Source organism: Nomascus leucogenys, chromosome 17 (assembly GCF_006542625.1).
Source record: "Nomascus leucogenys isolate Asia chromosome 17, Asia_NLE_v1, whole genome shotgun sequence".
NCBI lineage: Eukaryota > Metazoa > Chordata > Mammalia > Primates > Hylobatidae > Nomascus > Nomascus leucogenys.
In genome coordinates, this window is record NC_044397.1 from 91,696,509 (window position 1) to 91,709,567 (window position 13,059).

Below are 13,059 nucleotides of genomic sequence, written 5' to 3' on the forward strand. Positions count from 1 at the left end.
GGGCGGATGTCCGCGCTTACCAAAAAGATTAAATGGACTCTGGGTGGGTCTCGTCCACTGTTCTGGGGTCTTACGGGTTCTCTCAGCCCCAGCCTGGGGCACCACAGGCTCTCAGGAGTCTGGCTTCCCTGCCCACCTGTGCACGACCAACATCCCCGCCTTCATACCTCCGTCTCCTTCTCTGCTCCCGCGCGTCACGGCCCAAGCGCTTGCGCACACGCGCCGTGCTACGGCAAGCGAGAGCGCACGGTCGGGGCACCGCGTCGCGTCGGTCTCCGCCTCTTTCCCCTCCGAAAGGCGGCCTCGGGCTGCTGCGCAGCCGCGGCGGCTGGGGGTGGGGTCCATCGCGGCTCCCGATCTCGTTATCGCGAGAGGCCGGTCCGCGATCTTGTGGCCGCCCCTCCCCTCCCCCTGCCTCTTGGACTCCGGCTGCGGCGTCAGCCTCCCTCCGGCCTCCGCAGCGGTGGCGGCTCGCTCGCCTCAGCCCCAGCGCCCGTCGGCTACCCTCGGCCCAGGCCCGCAGCGCCGCCCGCCCTCGGCCGCCCCGACGCCGGCCTGGGCCGCGGCCGCAGCCCCGGGCTCGCGTAGGCGCCGATCGCTCCCGGCCCGCCCCCTATGGGCCCCGGCTAGAGGCGCCGCCGCCGCCGGCCCGCGGAGCCCCGATGCTGGCCCGGAGGAAGCCGGTGCTGCCGGCGCTCACCATCAACCCTACCATCGCCGAGGGCCCGTCCCCTACCAGCGAGGGCGCCTCCGAGTGAGTGGGCAGGGGTCAGTCGGAGGCTTGGGGTGCACGGGGCAGGGAGCCCTCGGGGAAGGACGGGGCGAGGGGGGCAGGGGGTTCGCGAGGAGTGCACGGGGCAGGGGGGCCACGGGGGAGGACGGGGTGCGGGGTGCACGGGGCAGGGGGCTCTCGAGGGAGGACAGGGCGAGGGGTGCAGGGGGCCTTCGAAGGAGGATGGGGCGAGAGGTTCCGGGGACCCTCGGAGGACGGGGCGAAGGGTGCACGGGGCAGGGGGATCTGGGCCGGTGATGGGACGAGGGTCTTTGAGCAGTGAGATTGGGCGAGGGGAAGTCCTTGTGGTGGAAAAGATGGGATGTGGGGTTCCTGAAGAGTGAAATTGGGATAAGGGGAGTCTCTGAGTAGTGAAGTTGGGGTGAAGGATGTCTCTAAGAGGAGAGGATGGGGGCAGGGGTCCCTGAGCAGCGAGATTGAGTGAGGGGAGGTCCCTGCAGTGCAGAAGATGGGATGTGGGGCTTCTGAAAAGTGAAGCTGGGGTGAGGGGAGTCCCTCAGTAGGAAAATCGGAGTGAGGGGTGTCCCTAAGGAGAGAACAGGATGAGGCTCCCTGAGCAGTGAGATCGGGGTGAGGGATATCTCTAAGAGGAGAGAACAGAGTGTGGGGTCCTTGAGTAGTGAAATGAGGGTGAAGGGTTCCTAAGAGGAAAGGACAGAGTAAAGGTTGCCATAGTCATGAGATGAGGGTGAGGGGAGCCACTGAGTAGGGAAATTGGGGTGCAGGGCGTTCCTGAGAGGAGAGGATGGGGCAAGGGGAGGTCAGGCAGCCCCTGAGGAGGGAATTTGGGCAAGGGGGCTCCAGAGGGGAAAGGATGGGGTGAGGGGTCGCTGAGTGATGAGACTGAGATGGGGTAGGGTCCCTGGTAGGAAAAGACAGGGTGAGGGTCCCTCAATAATGAGATAGGGCCAAGGGAGGTCCCTGTGGGAAAAGACAGGGCATGGATTTTTTGAGTAGCAGAATGGTGGTGGGTCTCTGAGTAGTGAAATGGGGTGAATGGTCCCTGAATAGTGAAATCGGGGAGATGGCGGGGTCCCTGAGTAATGAGATTGGAGTGAGGGGAGATCCCTTTGGGGAAAAGATAGGGGTTGGAGTCCCTAAGTCTTGGGATCACGCCAAGGAGATGTCCTTGCAGAGAGAAGATGGGGTGCAGGGCCCCTGAATTGTGAGATGGGGTTGAGGGGTCCCTGGGAGGAGAGGATGTGTCGGTGGGTATCTGTAGGGGGTAGGATAGGCAAGGGGTGTCCTGCATATTGAAATGATGGTGAAGCGAGTCCCTTGGGGGAGAGATGGGGTGAGGGGGGTCCCTATGGGGTAAGATGGGATGGGAGGGTCCCTGAGTTGAGAGTGCAGCACCCGGGTGGGGAGGACAGACTGAGAGGTCTTGGGGGGCGGGGAGCGGTCCTTTTGGGAAATGAGTCCCTGAGTAATGAGGTTGGCATGGGATGAAGAGGACACCCAGGGGCCAAGGTGGGGCTGGGGGGTCCCTTAGGGAGAGGATGGGGTGAGGAGGCCCATAGACAACCAGGGAAAAGGGAAGAGAGGGGAGGACAGGGGGCTCCCAGAGGGGTCAAGATGTGGGAGGGGGATGTCCTAGGGGGTCACGATGGGGTCGGAGACCCTAGAAAGGTCAGGATGGGGGGACTCTAGCAGGGGTCAGGGTGGGAGTTCTGGGGTATCTGAGGACAAGGGGGGTCCTGGGGAGTCAGGACGTGGGGAGCTTTAGCAGGGTCAGGATGGGAGTTCTAAGGGATTCGAAATGGAGGGGTTTCTGCGGGGGGGATCTAGTGAGATCAGGATGGGGGTCCCATGGGGTTAATTTTGGGGGGGCCAGGTTGGGTCCTGGGGGTTATGTTGGGGGATTCTGGGGGGTCTCGGGTTAGGGGCTCCTGGGAGTTCATGTTGGGGGTTCTGCGGGGTCAGGTTAGGGGGTCCTGGGGGGGTCATGTTGTGGGGGTTCTGCAGGGTCATGTTAGGGGGTCCTGGGGGGTCGTGTTGTAGGGGTTCTGTGGGGTCAGGTTAGAGGGACCTAGGGGGTCATGTTGGGGATTCTACGGGTGGTCAGGTTAGGGGGTCCTGGGGGGTCATGTTGGGGGTTCTGTGGGGTCAGGTTAGGGTGTCCTGGTGGGGGTCATGTTGTGGGGGTTCTGGGAGGTCAGAGCAGGGGGTCCTAGGGGTCTCATGTTGGGGTTCTGAGGGGGTCAGGATGGGGTCCTGGGGGGTCAAGATGGGCATCTCTGAGAGGGCATCTCCTGCTTGTGGCAGTGCCCGGTGTGTGGAGTCCCTGAAGTTGGGAGTGGGGTAAGGAGACAGGGAAGCCAGAGTGTGAGGAATGAGGAGGCGTGGGGATCAGGGGACCCTGTTGGCCCCTGAAAGCGGAGGTGCAGATTCTGAAGTAAGTGGACTGGAAAACCCTCGTGAGGGGCTTACCCAGTGCAGAAGCTTTGAGGAGGTGGAGGGCGACCAGAGGCCTGGGTGAAGGGGTCTGAGAAAGGGGCATGCTGGGGTCGGGGTGGCGTGCTGGCAGAATCGCACTGCTCCAGGACAAGGGAGGGGACTGGGTGTTGGGGGCACACACTGGTGGGGTCATGCCAGGGTGATCTCTGCACTCCCGTTCTGCAGGCCGAGGCAGGACAGGACGGTCCCTGGGGCCCTTGGCTGGGGTCCGGGTGCTGTGCCTGTGGTGTGACTCCTCGAGAACCAGGTGTCAAGGACTGTGGCATGTCTGGTGGCCTCTCCCGCTCGGGGGCTGGCCTTCTGTGACCTGGATGAAGACTCTTGATGCCAATGTGTGCAAGTCAACACGGGCACAGCCAGACACGGGGACCTGTTCCTCATTCTCTGCACAGAACTCGCCCTTCACGTTCTCTTCCGTGTGGGGTTTGATTTCCATCCCTTGAAGGATTCCCCCAGGAGAGGAAGCCGGCTGTAGGGACGCCAAGGTTTTGTTTTGTTTTAATAACCACAGTTGGGTTGCCAGTAAATGTAAGATGGATTAGTCAGCTGACTCCAGAATGCATTTTCGATGTTTTGAGCAGTACTTGAGACCTTCCAAGTCTGCCATCAGAAGTGTTCATTCATGGCCGGGCGCGGTGGCTCACGCCTGTAATCCCAGCCCTTTGGGAGGCCAAGGTGGGTAGATTACTTGAGGCCCAGAGTTCAAGACCAACCTGGCCAACATGGCGAAACCCCGTCTGTATTAAAAATGCCAAAAAAATTAGCTGAGCCTGGTGGTGCACACCTGTAATCCCAGCTACTCAGGAGGCTGAGGCAGGAGAATCGCTTGGACCCAGGAGGCAGAGGTTGCAGTGAGCTGAGATCGTGCCACTGCACTCCATCCTGGGCGACAGAGCAAGACTGTCTCAAAAAAAATAAATATTCATTTATTCATTCATGTTACTCCTTCATTCATTCATGTTCCCTGCCTTACCTTCTGTCCCACTCCCAGGGTCTCGCCATTCCTACTTCTGCTGGATCCTTGTTCAGCAACTACTCAGTGAGCACTGACGAGGGCCCTGTTTCCCCTCATGGGGGACACTAAGACAAGCAGGGGTTGTCCTGACCTCAGGCAGGTGTTGTTACCTCGGGCAGGTTCCCCCACCCCTGTGAGTCTGTTCCCTCCTGCCTGGGCCTCCGGGGACGATGGAGAGAATGGAATGAGATGGTGTTTGTCCAGCCCAGGAAGCGGTGCCCAGGCCCCTGCCTTCTGGCGAGCTCTTTGCAGCACCAGCTCCAGCACCATCGCCTCGGTTCTGGCCCGTGTGCCCCGTGGCTTATGCCACTTCCACCTGTAGGCGAACAGTGGTTGAACTTTGGGATTGGAAGTTTCCAGAAGGAAGGAGCAGTCCACGCCTTCATTCCCTGCTTCAGTCCCCTCTGTGGCTGTCCACCTTGGCTTTAGCCCTTTCCGGAATTGGGACCTCTGGAGGTGGCCTGTTCTTCCAGAGAGACGTTTAAAGCTGCACTGCCTGATTGAATAGCCCCTGGCTACAGGCAACACGTAAAACGAGAATTGTCCGAACCCACAAGAGCATAGGCGCAATAATGCCATTGTACATTTCAAAGGCTTAAGGCGGAAACATTGTGAAACATTCATTCATTTTTCATACTGGTTGTACATTGAAAATGATAACATTTTTGATGGGTTAAACGTGTTATTAAAATTAATTTCAGGCCGGCGCAGTGGCTCACGCCTGTAATCCCAGCACTTTGGGAGGCCAAGGTGGGCGGGTCATGAGGTCAAGAGATCGAGACCATCCTGGCTAACACGGTGAAACCCTGTCTACTAAAAATACAAAAAATTAGCCGAGCCTGGTGGCGGGTGCCTGTAGTCCCAGCTACTCGGGAGGCTGAGGCAGGAGAATGGCGTGAACCCGGGAGGTGGAGCTTGCAGTGAGCGGAGATCACGCCACTGCACTCCAGCCTGGGCAACAGAGCGAGACTCCGTCTCAAAAAAAAAAAAAAAAAAAGAGAGAAAAGAAATCAATTCACCTTTTTAAACGTGGGTACTAGAAGATTTTAAGTTGTACGCATGGCTTACATTCCATTTCTTTTGCACAGCACTGGGTTCTTGTGTGCATTGCGCTCAATTGTCTGTTACAGAGAAGTTGTCTGTTACTCCAGGATCTGGTTCCAAGTCAAGGCATTTGTGAAAATAGCTTTTACTGTCGACATTTCCTTCGAAGATTCCTTGAATCACCCAATAAAGTGCAATGTACATGCTTGTTTAAATTTTTACAATTTTTTTGTTGTGTAGAAACAAGGTCTTGCCCTGTCGCCCAGGCTGGAGTGCATTGTCATGATCATGGCTCACTGCAGCCTCGACCTCCTGGGCTCACGTGATCCTCCCACCTCAGCCTCCTGAGTAACTAAAACTACAGGCATGAACCACCATGCTCGGCTGTAGGTCTCACTTTGTTGCCTTTTTGGTTTTTTGGTTTGTTTTGTTTTGAGACAGAGTCTCCCTCTGCTGCCCAGGCTGGAGTACAGTGGCAAGATCTCAGTTCACTGCAACCTCCACCTCCCGGGTTCAAGCAGTTCTCGTGCCTCAACTTCCCAAGTAGCTGGGACTGCAAACGTGCACCACCATGCCTATCTGATGCAGCTTTTGTGCTGAGCCTTCTGCCTTCTACTCTTGGTTCTCATTCTGTGCTCTGAGGCTGCTCAGAACGCTTGTTCCTCTATCTCCTGCAAAGACAGGCATCCTGGCCCGGGCTCCGTTCATCCGATCCCAGCTTCCTGGTCTCCTCCCAACATGGTCCGGAGCTCGTGCGTTAGGAAGGAGGCCTCCTGGCTGGGTGCAGTGGCTCACGCCTATAATCCCAGCACTTTGAGAGGCTGAGGCAGGCAGATCACTTAATGTCAGGAGTTGGAGACCAGCCTGACCAACATGGTGAAACCCTGTCTCTACTGAAAATACAAAAATTAGCTGGGCATGGTGGTGGGAGCCCGTAATCTCAGCTACTTGGGAGGCTGAGGCAGGAGAATCTCTTGAACCCGGGAAGCCGAGGTTGCAGGGAGCCAAGATCGCGCCACTGCATTCCAGCCTGAGCAACAGAGGGAGACTCCGTCTCAAAAAAAAAAGAAAAATAAAAAAAAGACGGAGACCTCCTGGGTCCTTTGAGCTGCAGCTTATCCTCAAGGTCCTGAGGTCTGCTAGACTTGTTGAGATGGGATCAAGGCAGCCTCCTCAGTTCCTGGGGAGCTGCCCTGGATTCTGGTCATTGGTGTTTCTACTGGGGTACACAGCACAGATCCTTCTTTCCTTCTACACCATGAACCCCTCAAGTGCAGGAATCCAGTCTGTGTCCTCCTGGGGGCCGGTGCACCACAGCCACATGGTAAACGGCCAGGTGGAATCTCCCTAGGTAGCTAACCCCTGCCCTGGGGGTCTCTGCAGGGCAAACCTGGTGGACCTGCAGAAGAAGCTGGAGGAGCTGGAACTTGACGAGCAGCAGAAGAAGCGGCTGGAAGCCTTTCTCACCCAGAAAGCCAAGGTCGGCGAACTCAAAGATGATGACTTCGAAAGGATCTCAGAGCTGGGCGCGGGCAACGGCGGGGTGGTCACCAAAGTCCAGCACAGACCCTCAGGCCTCATCATGGCCAGGAAGGTGAGCGCTGTGGGGTCGGGGAGGTCGGGGAGTGGTGGGGAAGGTCCCCCTGGAAACAGGAGGGAGGTTGGGAAGGCAGCTGGGTCTCTGCATTCTGATTCGCTCCAGGCCCCGTCCCTCATCCCTGCCAGGGACTCTAGGTCCTGAGAAAGCGCCCAGCTTCTGGGCAGATGGGAGCAGTGCCAGCCATACCAGCCACACGCAGCTGTGCCCTCCAGTGACTACTTTCTGCCCTGGAGGGCACTTTAAATCCACATTCCCAGAAAGCTAGCACATGAGGGTTTCAGAAATATGAGTGTGTTAGGGTTTTCCAGAGAAACAAGCGATGAAGATGAAGCGTGTGTGCGAGTTTGCGCCGATGTGTACAGCCACGCACCTCATGGCGATGGCTCAGCCAGTGACGGACCGCCTATGCAGTGGTGGTGACGTAAGATGATCGGGCCATGTTTTTGCTGCGCCTTCTGTATGTTTATTTATTTATTTATGTTTTTGAGATGGAGTCTCACTCTGTCGCCCAGGCTGGAGTGCAGTGGTGTGATCTTGGCTTACTGCAACCTCTCCCTCCTGGGTTCAAGGGATTCTTCTGCCTCAGCCTCCCGAGTAGCTGGGATTACAGGTGCATGCCACCACACCCAGTTAATTTTTGTTTTTTTAGTAGAGATGGGGTTCACCATGTTGGCCAGGCTAGTCTCAAACTCCTGACCTCAAGTGATCCTCTTGCCTCGGCCTCCCAAAGTGCTGGGATTACAGGCATGAGCCACCGCGCCTGGGCAGGCTTTTCCCTGAAGGCCTTCAGCTGATTGGCTGAGACTCACCCACCCTGGGGTGGAGTAATCTGCTTTGCTCAGAGTCTACCGATTTAAAGGTTAATCACATCTTAAAAACATACCTTCCCAGCAAACTCTAACTGGCGTTTGACAACTGGGCACTGTGGTCTCACCGAGGAGACACATAAAGCTGGCTGTCACCCCACCCTTTGAGAATCTGCAAGCCCTGGTGCTCATGGCCCCTGAACTTTGTCATCCCGGGCTCCTGGGCCGTGATGCAGCCTCTCTGCTCTGTGTTTGAGAATAGTGCCCAGGGGATACGGCGAGGATGTGACCACTTGGGGACAGTGGCTCTTAAACACATAAGCAGAGGACTTAGTGTTGACAGGGTGTTCAGCTCCTCACTGGTGTTCTTTCAGACAGAACGCTGCCTCTTCCTGGAAGCCCACCATCCAGTAGTTCCCCAAACTGGGGGAACCTGACTGCACCGAGTCCCGTGGGTCTGCGCAGGTGGCAGCATTGCTTGAGGGCCCTGCCTTCCTCGGGAGCAGCGGCTCAGCTCCTGCGGGGATTTAGCTCTGCAGCTCTGTCTTCTGGCCTCTAGAGTGCTGCCCTCCCTCCCTCCTGAAGTCTGCAGCCGCGGACTTGCTATTTCTGTCCCCGTACTGCAGGCAGCCTCTTCCAAACCAGAGCAGCCTTGGAAAGCTCAGGTCCGCCTCCGCCCGAAGCACCGGGAGGAAAAAGGCAAGCGTGTGTTTCACACAGCCACAGCAGGGCCTTGAGACAGTGCTAGTCCCCATGTGGGCCAGAGACCCTCCGGCTTCTCAGGGAGCCTCCAGTGGTCCCTGATGGGCTGGGCAGTGGACATGAACCCAATGCTTGCTGTATCAGCAGCTCCTGCTCCTGCTGACAGGCGCAGGTGAAGCCGGGCCCACCTGCAGCTTTACCGTAGCCGGGAAAGGGAGATCGGGGCCTTTGAACCTGAGGGCAGGCGTGGCTGGGCAGGTTCTGTGGTCTGGTGGGTGGGGTGTCCCAACGTCGGCTCCGGGTTTCGGTACTGTCCTTCCGTCACGTAAGATGTCAGTCACCTCGGAGGAGGCGGGGAAAGGGCACACGGGACTCTCGGTACTATTTTTGCAACTTCCTGTCCTTCTATAATTCTTTCAAAATTAGGTTTTCTTTAAAGTACCCGAAAACTCAGGGGTGGGAGAGGATGCATTGAGCTCGTGGGCTCAGCGGCTCTGGCTGCTATGCAGGTGGGGCTGCGAGGGCTCCTTTCATTTCATCTTATTTATTTACTTATTTTTATTTATTTGTTTTCTTGAGACAGAGTCTCACTGTGTCACCCAGACCGGAGTGCAGTGGCGCAATCTCGGCTCACTGCAACCTCCACCTCGCAGGTTGAAGCGATTCTCCTCCCTTAGCCTCCTGAGTGGCTGGGATTACAGGTGCGCACCACCATGCCTGGCTAATTTTTGTATTTTTAGTAGAGACGGGGTTTAACCGTGTTGGCCAGGCTGGTCTCGAACTCCTGACCTCAAGGAATCCACCTATCTTGGCCTCCCAGATTGCTGGGATCACAGGCGTGAGCCACCGCGCCCGGCCTTGTCTCGGTATTTAAGGTCATGCTGGTTTGTAAATGTCTTCTTGGCTTGGCCATGGCCTCTGACCCCTCTCCCATTAGAGCAGCGTCCCTGCGTTACCTGGGCCAGGGAGGTAGGTGAAGAACGTGCTGCTTGTTACGCATGTGGGGCTTCTTTGAATTGCCCGTGCTCATGGCAGAGATGAGATTGTTTGTTCTTGCCTCTGAGTTCCTCCACTCCGCCGTAGCTTACTTCCAGGGTGGCGGTCACATGGCCTGCCCAAGGCCACCTCACAGTACCAGCTGCTGTCTCACAAGTGACGACCTGAGTCGAAGCCGCTGCCAACACCTTTGACACATGTTCTCATTAAAATTGAGCAGCAGCCCCATTTTACAGTTGAAAAAACCGAGGCTGTGTGGGGTCAGTGCCTGAATTGGATTTGAACTCTCTTGGATCTGCTCGGGCTCGGGAGCAGCTGCCAGGGCTGAGCCTCCAGAATCCATTGCACTACGGTCCCCTAGCTGGCCACTGCTCCCAACCTGTGTGTTAATTTTTAAAATCTCTTGTAGAGATGAAGGCTTGCTATGTTGCCCAGTGTTGAACCCCTGGCCTGAAGTGATCCTCCCGCCTCAGCCTCCCAAAGCGCTGGAATTACAGGTGGGAGCCACTGCCCCTGGCTCTCTGCCAATTTTTGACAACAGCTAATTCAGGATGTTTGGAAGCCCAGTGTGGGCCACACGTGACTGTTGGCTACATCCAGCTCGGGAGCTGTCAGTTTCTGATCCATGATTTACGATGTTGCTGAGATCATTCCAGGCCTGCGGGGTGGCGGCCTGGTCCTCCTCTCCCCCTCCGGCTCTCGCCGACACTCAGTGAAGCTCTTTCCTCTCTTTTCCTACTCCGAATCCCCCAACCCCACCCCTGGCTCAAATTCCTCATTCTTCCGTAGCAACCGTCTCCACCTCCGAGCCAGGTCTGGCATTCAGTTTTAACACCCTGACACCATCCGCATTTAATCAGCTATTAGAGCTGGCACGGCCTGGGCCGTGGTGTCCTGGAAAGAATACGGGCTCCAGCGTTCCCCGAGGCAGCCCCAATCCTGACTTAGCAGCTAATGCCACTGGGAACATGGCTCCAAGGCTCCGAACCTGGGCTTGCTCAGTCAGCACCAGCGGGGCAGTACAGTACACCCATCCCCCAGGGTTGTCAGGGTGAACTTCAGAGGGTGCAGGTGCTCAGGAACGCCCCCACCCCTCCTGTCTGTCTGTCTGTCTTTCACCCCGCACACCCTCTGTGGTGGCTGCCTGTTCATCTGGAATGCTCGCTCGACAGGCCCCAGGTATTACAGAACCATTAAAACTGAGAGCACACCGCAGCCGCCCTGTGCAGACTGGCCTCCCGTGCATCTGCTATTTACTACAGCCTTCTAGAAGGCCTTTTGCTTCCGACAGCCTCATTTCATTTTAGGGGCTCCTGGGTTCCAAGGCCTCTGGGATTCCTCCCAGTAGCCCGTCCGCCACTTCCTCTCCTAAATCACGACTTGCGACGGCCTGCCGAACGCGCGCTCTTTACTGCTTCTTGTCACCCATCTGTGGCTCCTTTGAAGTTTTGGGTCAGGAGCTGAGCCATCCAAGACAGCAGCCCCTGTTCAGATGTGGCTACCGGGCTCTTAAAATGCGGTCAGTCCGGATGTGCTGAACATGGAAAACACGCACCAAGCTTCAAGGGCTTGGTGTGAAAACAAATGTGGCCTTTTCGGGTAAATCTCCCAACCTCCACGTGAACATCCGAGCTTCAGTACCAGGCCCTTGTGCAACAGAAGTGAGAACCAGCACCTCTCAGTTACAGCCTGACTGGAGGGGAGAGCATCCTGGGGTGCTGGGGTGGCCCTGGGGCCTGTGGGGTCACCATGAGGGAGTGGAGTAGTCCAGGGGCCACCATCTGGAGCTGGATTCTGCAGGCTGGCCTGAGGGGAGAAGCCAGAGCTACAGGGGCAGGCAGCGCCAGGACTGCAGTCAAGGTGGGAGACGCTTAGCCTGAGGAGCGGCCAGGTCGGAGGAGCTGGGCACCGTGCCCCAGGCCCTGCCATGCTTCTCAAGGTCACAGGCCTAGGCAGGGGCCACTCCCCACACACGCACTGTGCTGTGGCCACGGTCAGCCTCCTGTTGCCCCGAACGCAGCGAGAGCTCCTTCATGCCTCCATGCCCGCTGACAGGCGGCTCTTTGTCCGTCTGCCTGGAACACCCTCCCCCATCTCCTCCTCATGGTGACTGTGTCCTTCCTCAAGGCCCGGCCCCAGTGTCACCTCCTTGTTGCTGCTCCTTGGGCACCCAGGTTGATTCTCCTTGGTGGCATTTTTGCCACGTCAAGGTGGTCTTACCCATTCCTGTTCCCGTCCTGACCCCAGGTCTCCTCCAGGAAGGAGCTGTCTCTGCTTGGCCGCCCCTTCACTGCCTGCACCTGGGACTGGCTTTGCCTCTGTGGCGGATGAGTGGAAATCGTATCTTTTTCTTGTCTTATTGCAGTGGCTGGAGCGGGTTGCTGTGATTCTCCAGGGTGCTGGCCCAAAGCCTCAGGCTGCTCCTTGCCATGCTGGGTGTCCTGGCTCTCCTGGGGCTTGTCCATGGGGTTAGGGGTTGCCCGTGGTGTTTTATCTGATGTCCTTTCTGCATCTTTTTTTTTTTTTTTTTTTTTGAGATGGAGTCTCACTCTGTCGCCCAGGCTGGAGTGCAGTGGCGCAGCCTCAGCTCACTGCAACCTCCGCCTCCCGGGTTCAAGTGATTCTCCTGCCTCAGCCTCCTGAGTAGCTGGGATTACAGGTGCGCACCACCACACCTGGCTAATTTTTTGTATTTTTAGTAGAGATGGGGATTCACCATGTTGGCCAGGCTGATCTCGAACTCCTAACCTCGTGATTCGCCTGCCTTGGCCTCCCTAAGTGCTGGGATTACAGGCGTGAGCCACGGCGCCTGGCCAATTTTTTGTACTTTTAGTAGAGATGGGCTTTCACCATGTTGGTCAGGCTTGTCTCGAACTCCTGACCTCAAGCAGTCTGCCCACCTTAGCCTCCCAGAGTGCGGGATTACAGGCGTGAGCCACCATGCCAGGCCTCCTTTCTGCATCTCTCGAGTGGATCTTTGGCTTCTTGCCTTTTTAAAGTGGCACCGGGGTCAACTTGATGAAGATTTCCCCTGCCATCTTGAACTTGGGTTGAAGGAGAGGGAGAATTCTCAGGGACGCCCGCAGCTCTGTGTGACTAACGTCTCCACGGGATGTCTCCAGCTTGAGGGTGGGAAGGGGCTCGGGATAGACCCACCCCAAGTGGAGAGAGGCCTAGAGGGGGGCCATTGCCCTGCCTCCCTCCTGGGAAAGGCGAGCACTTTGTCAAAGTCTGATTTGATGGGGAAAAACGCTTTCACGCAGCTCCTACTACAACTGAGTGGGAATTAAGTGTTTGCTTAATTGGTCTTTTTTGAAAACAGGTTTATTGAGGTGTAATTCACATACCTTACAGTGTCCCCTTTGAAAGTATGTGACTCAGTGGATTGTAGGATATTCACGACATTGTCCTCATCACCACAGTCAATTTTACAGTATTCCATCACCCCAAAAAGAACCCTGTCCACATCAGCAGTCACCCCCATCACCTCCTCCAGCCCCCGGCACCCATGCATCCCCTTCCCGTCTCTGGATCAGCCTGTCCTGGACATTTCACAGAAATGGGATCACATACTGTGTGGCCTTTTGTGTCTGGCATCTCGCACTAAGCATGACATCCTCAGGGTTCACCCACGTGTGGCCGGGGT

The 13,059-nt window shown here is 56.9% G+C and overlaps 1 protein-coding gene across 1 annotated transcript in view; it reads left to right on the forward strand.

The window, feature by feature from the left end:
- The first annotated feature begins 353 nt into the window (after nucleotides 1-353).
- Nucleotides 354-13,059, forward strand: part of MAP2K2 (mitogen-activated protein kinase kinase 2) — a 31,795-nt gene continuing 19,089 nt past the window's right edge. Inside the window, exons 1-2 of the mRNA XM_004093134.3 lie at nucleotides 354-754; nucleotides 6,693-6,903. Coding sequence (XP_004093182.3) covers nucleotides 663-754; nucleotides 6,693-6,903 — 303 coding nt within the window. The 5' untranslated portion in view covers nucleotides 354-662. The remainder of the gene's footprint in view (nucleotides 755-6,692; nucleotides 6,904-13,059) is intronic.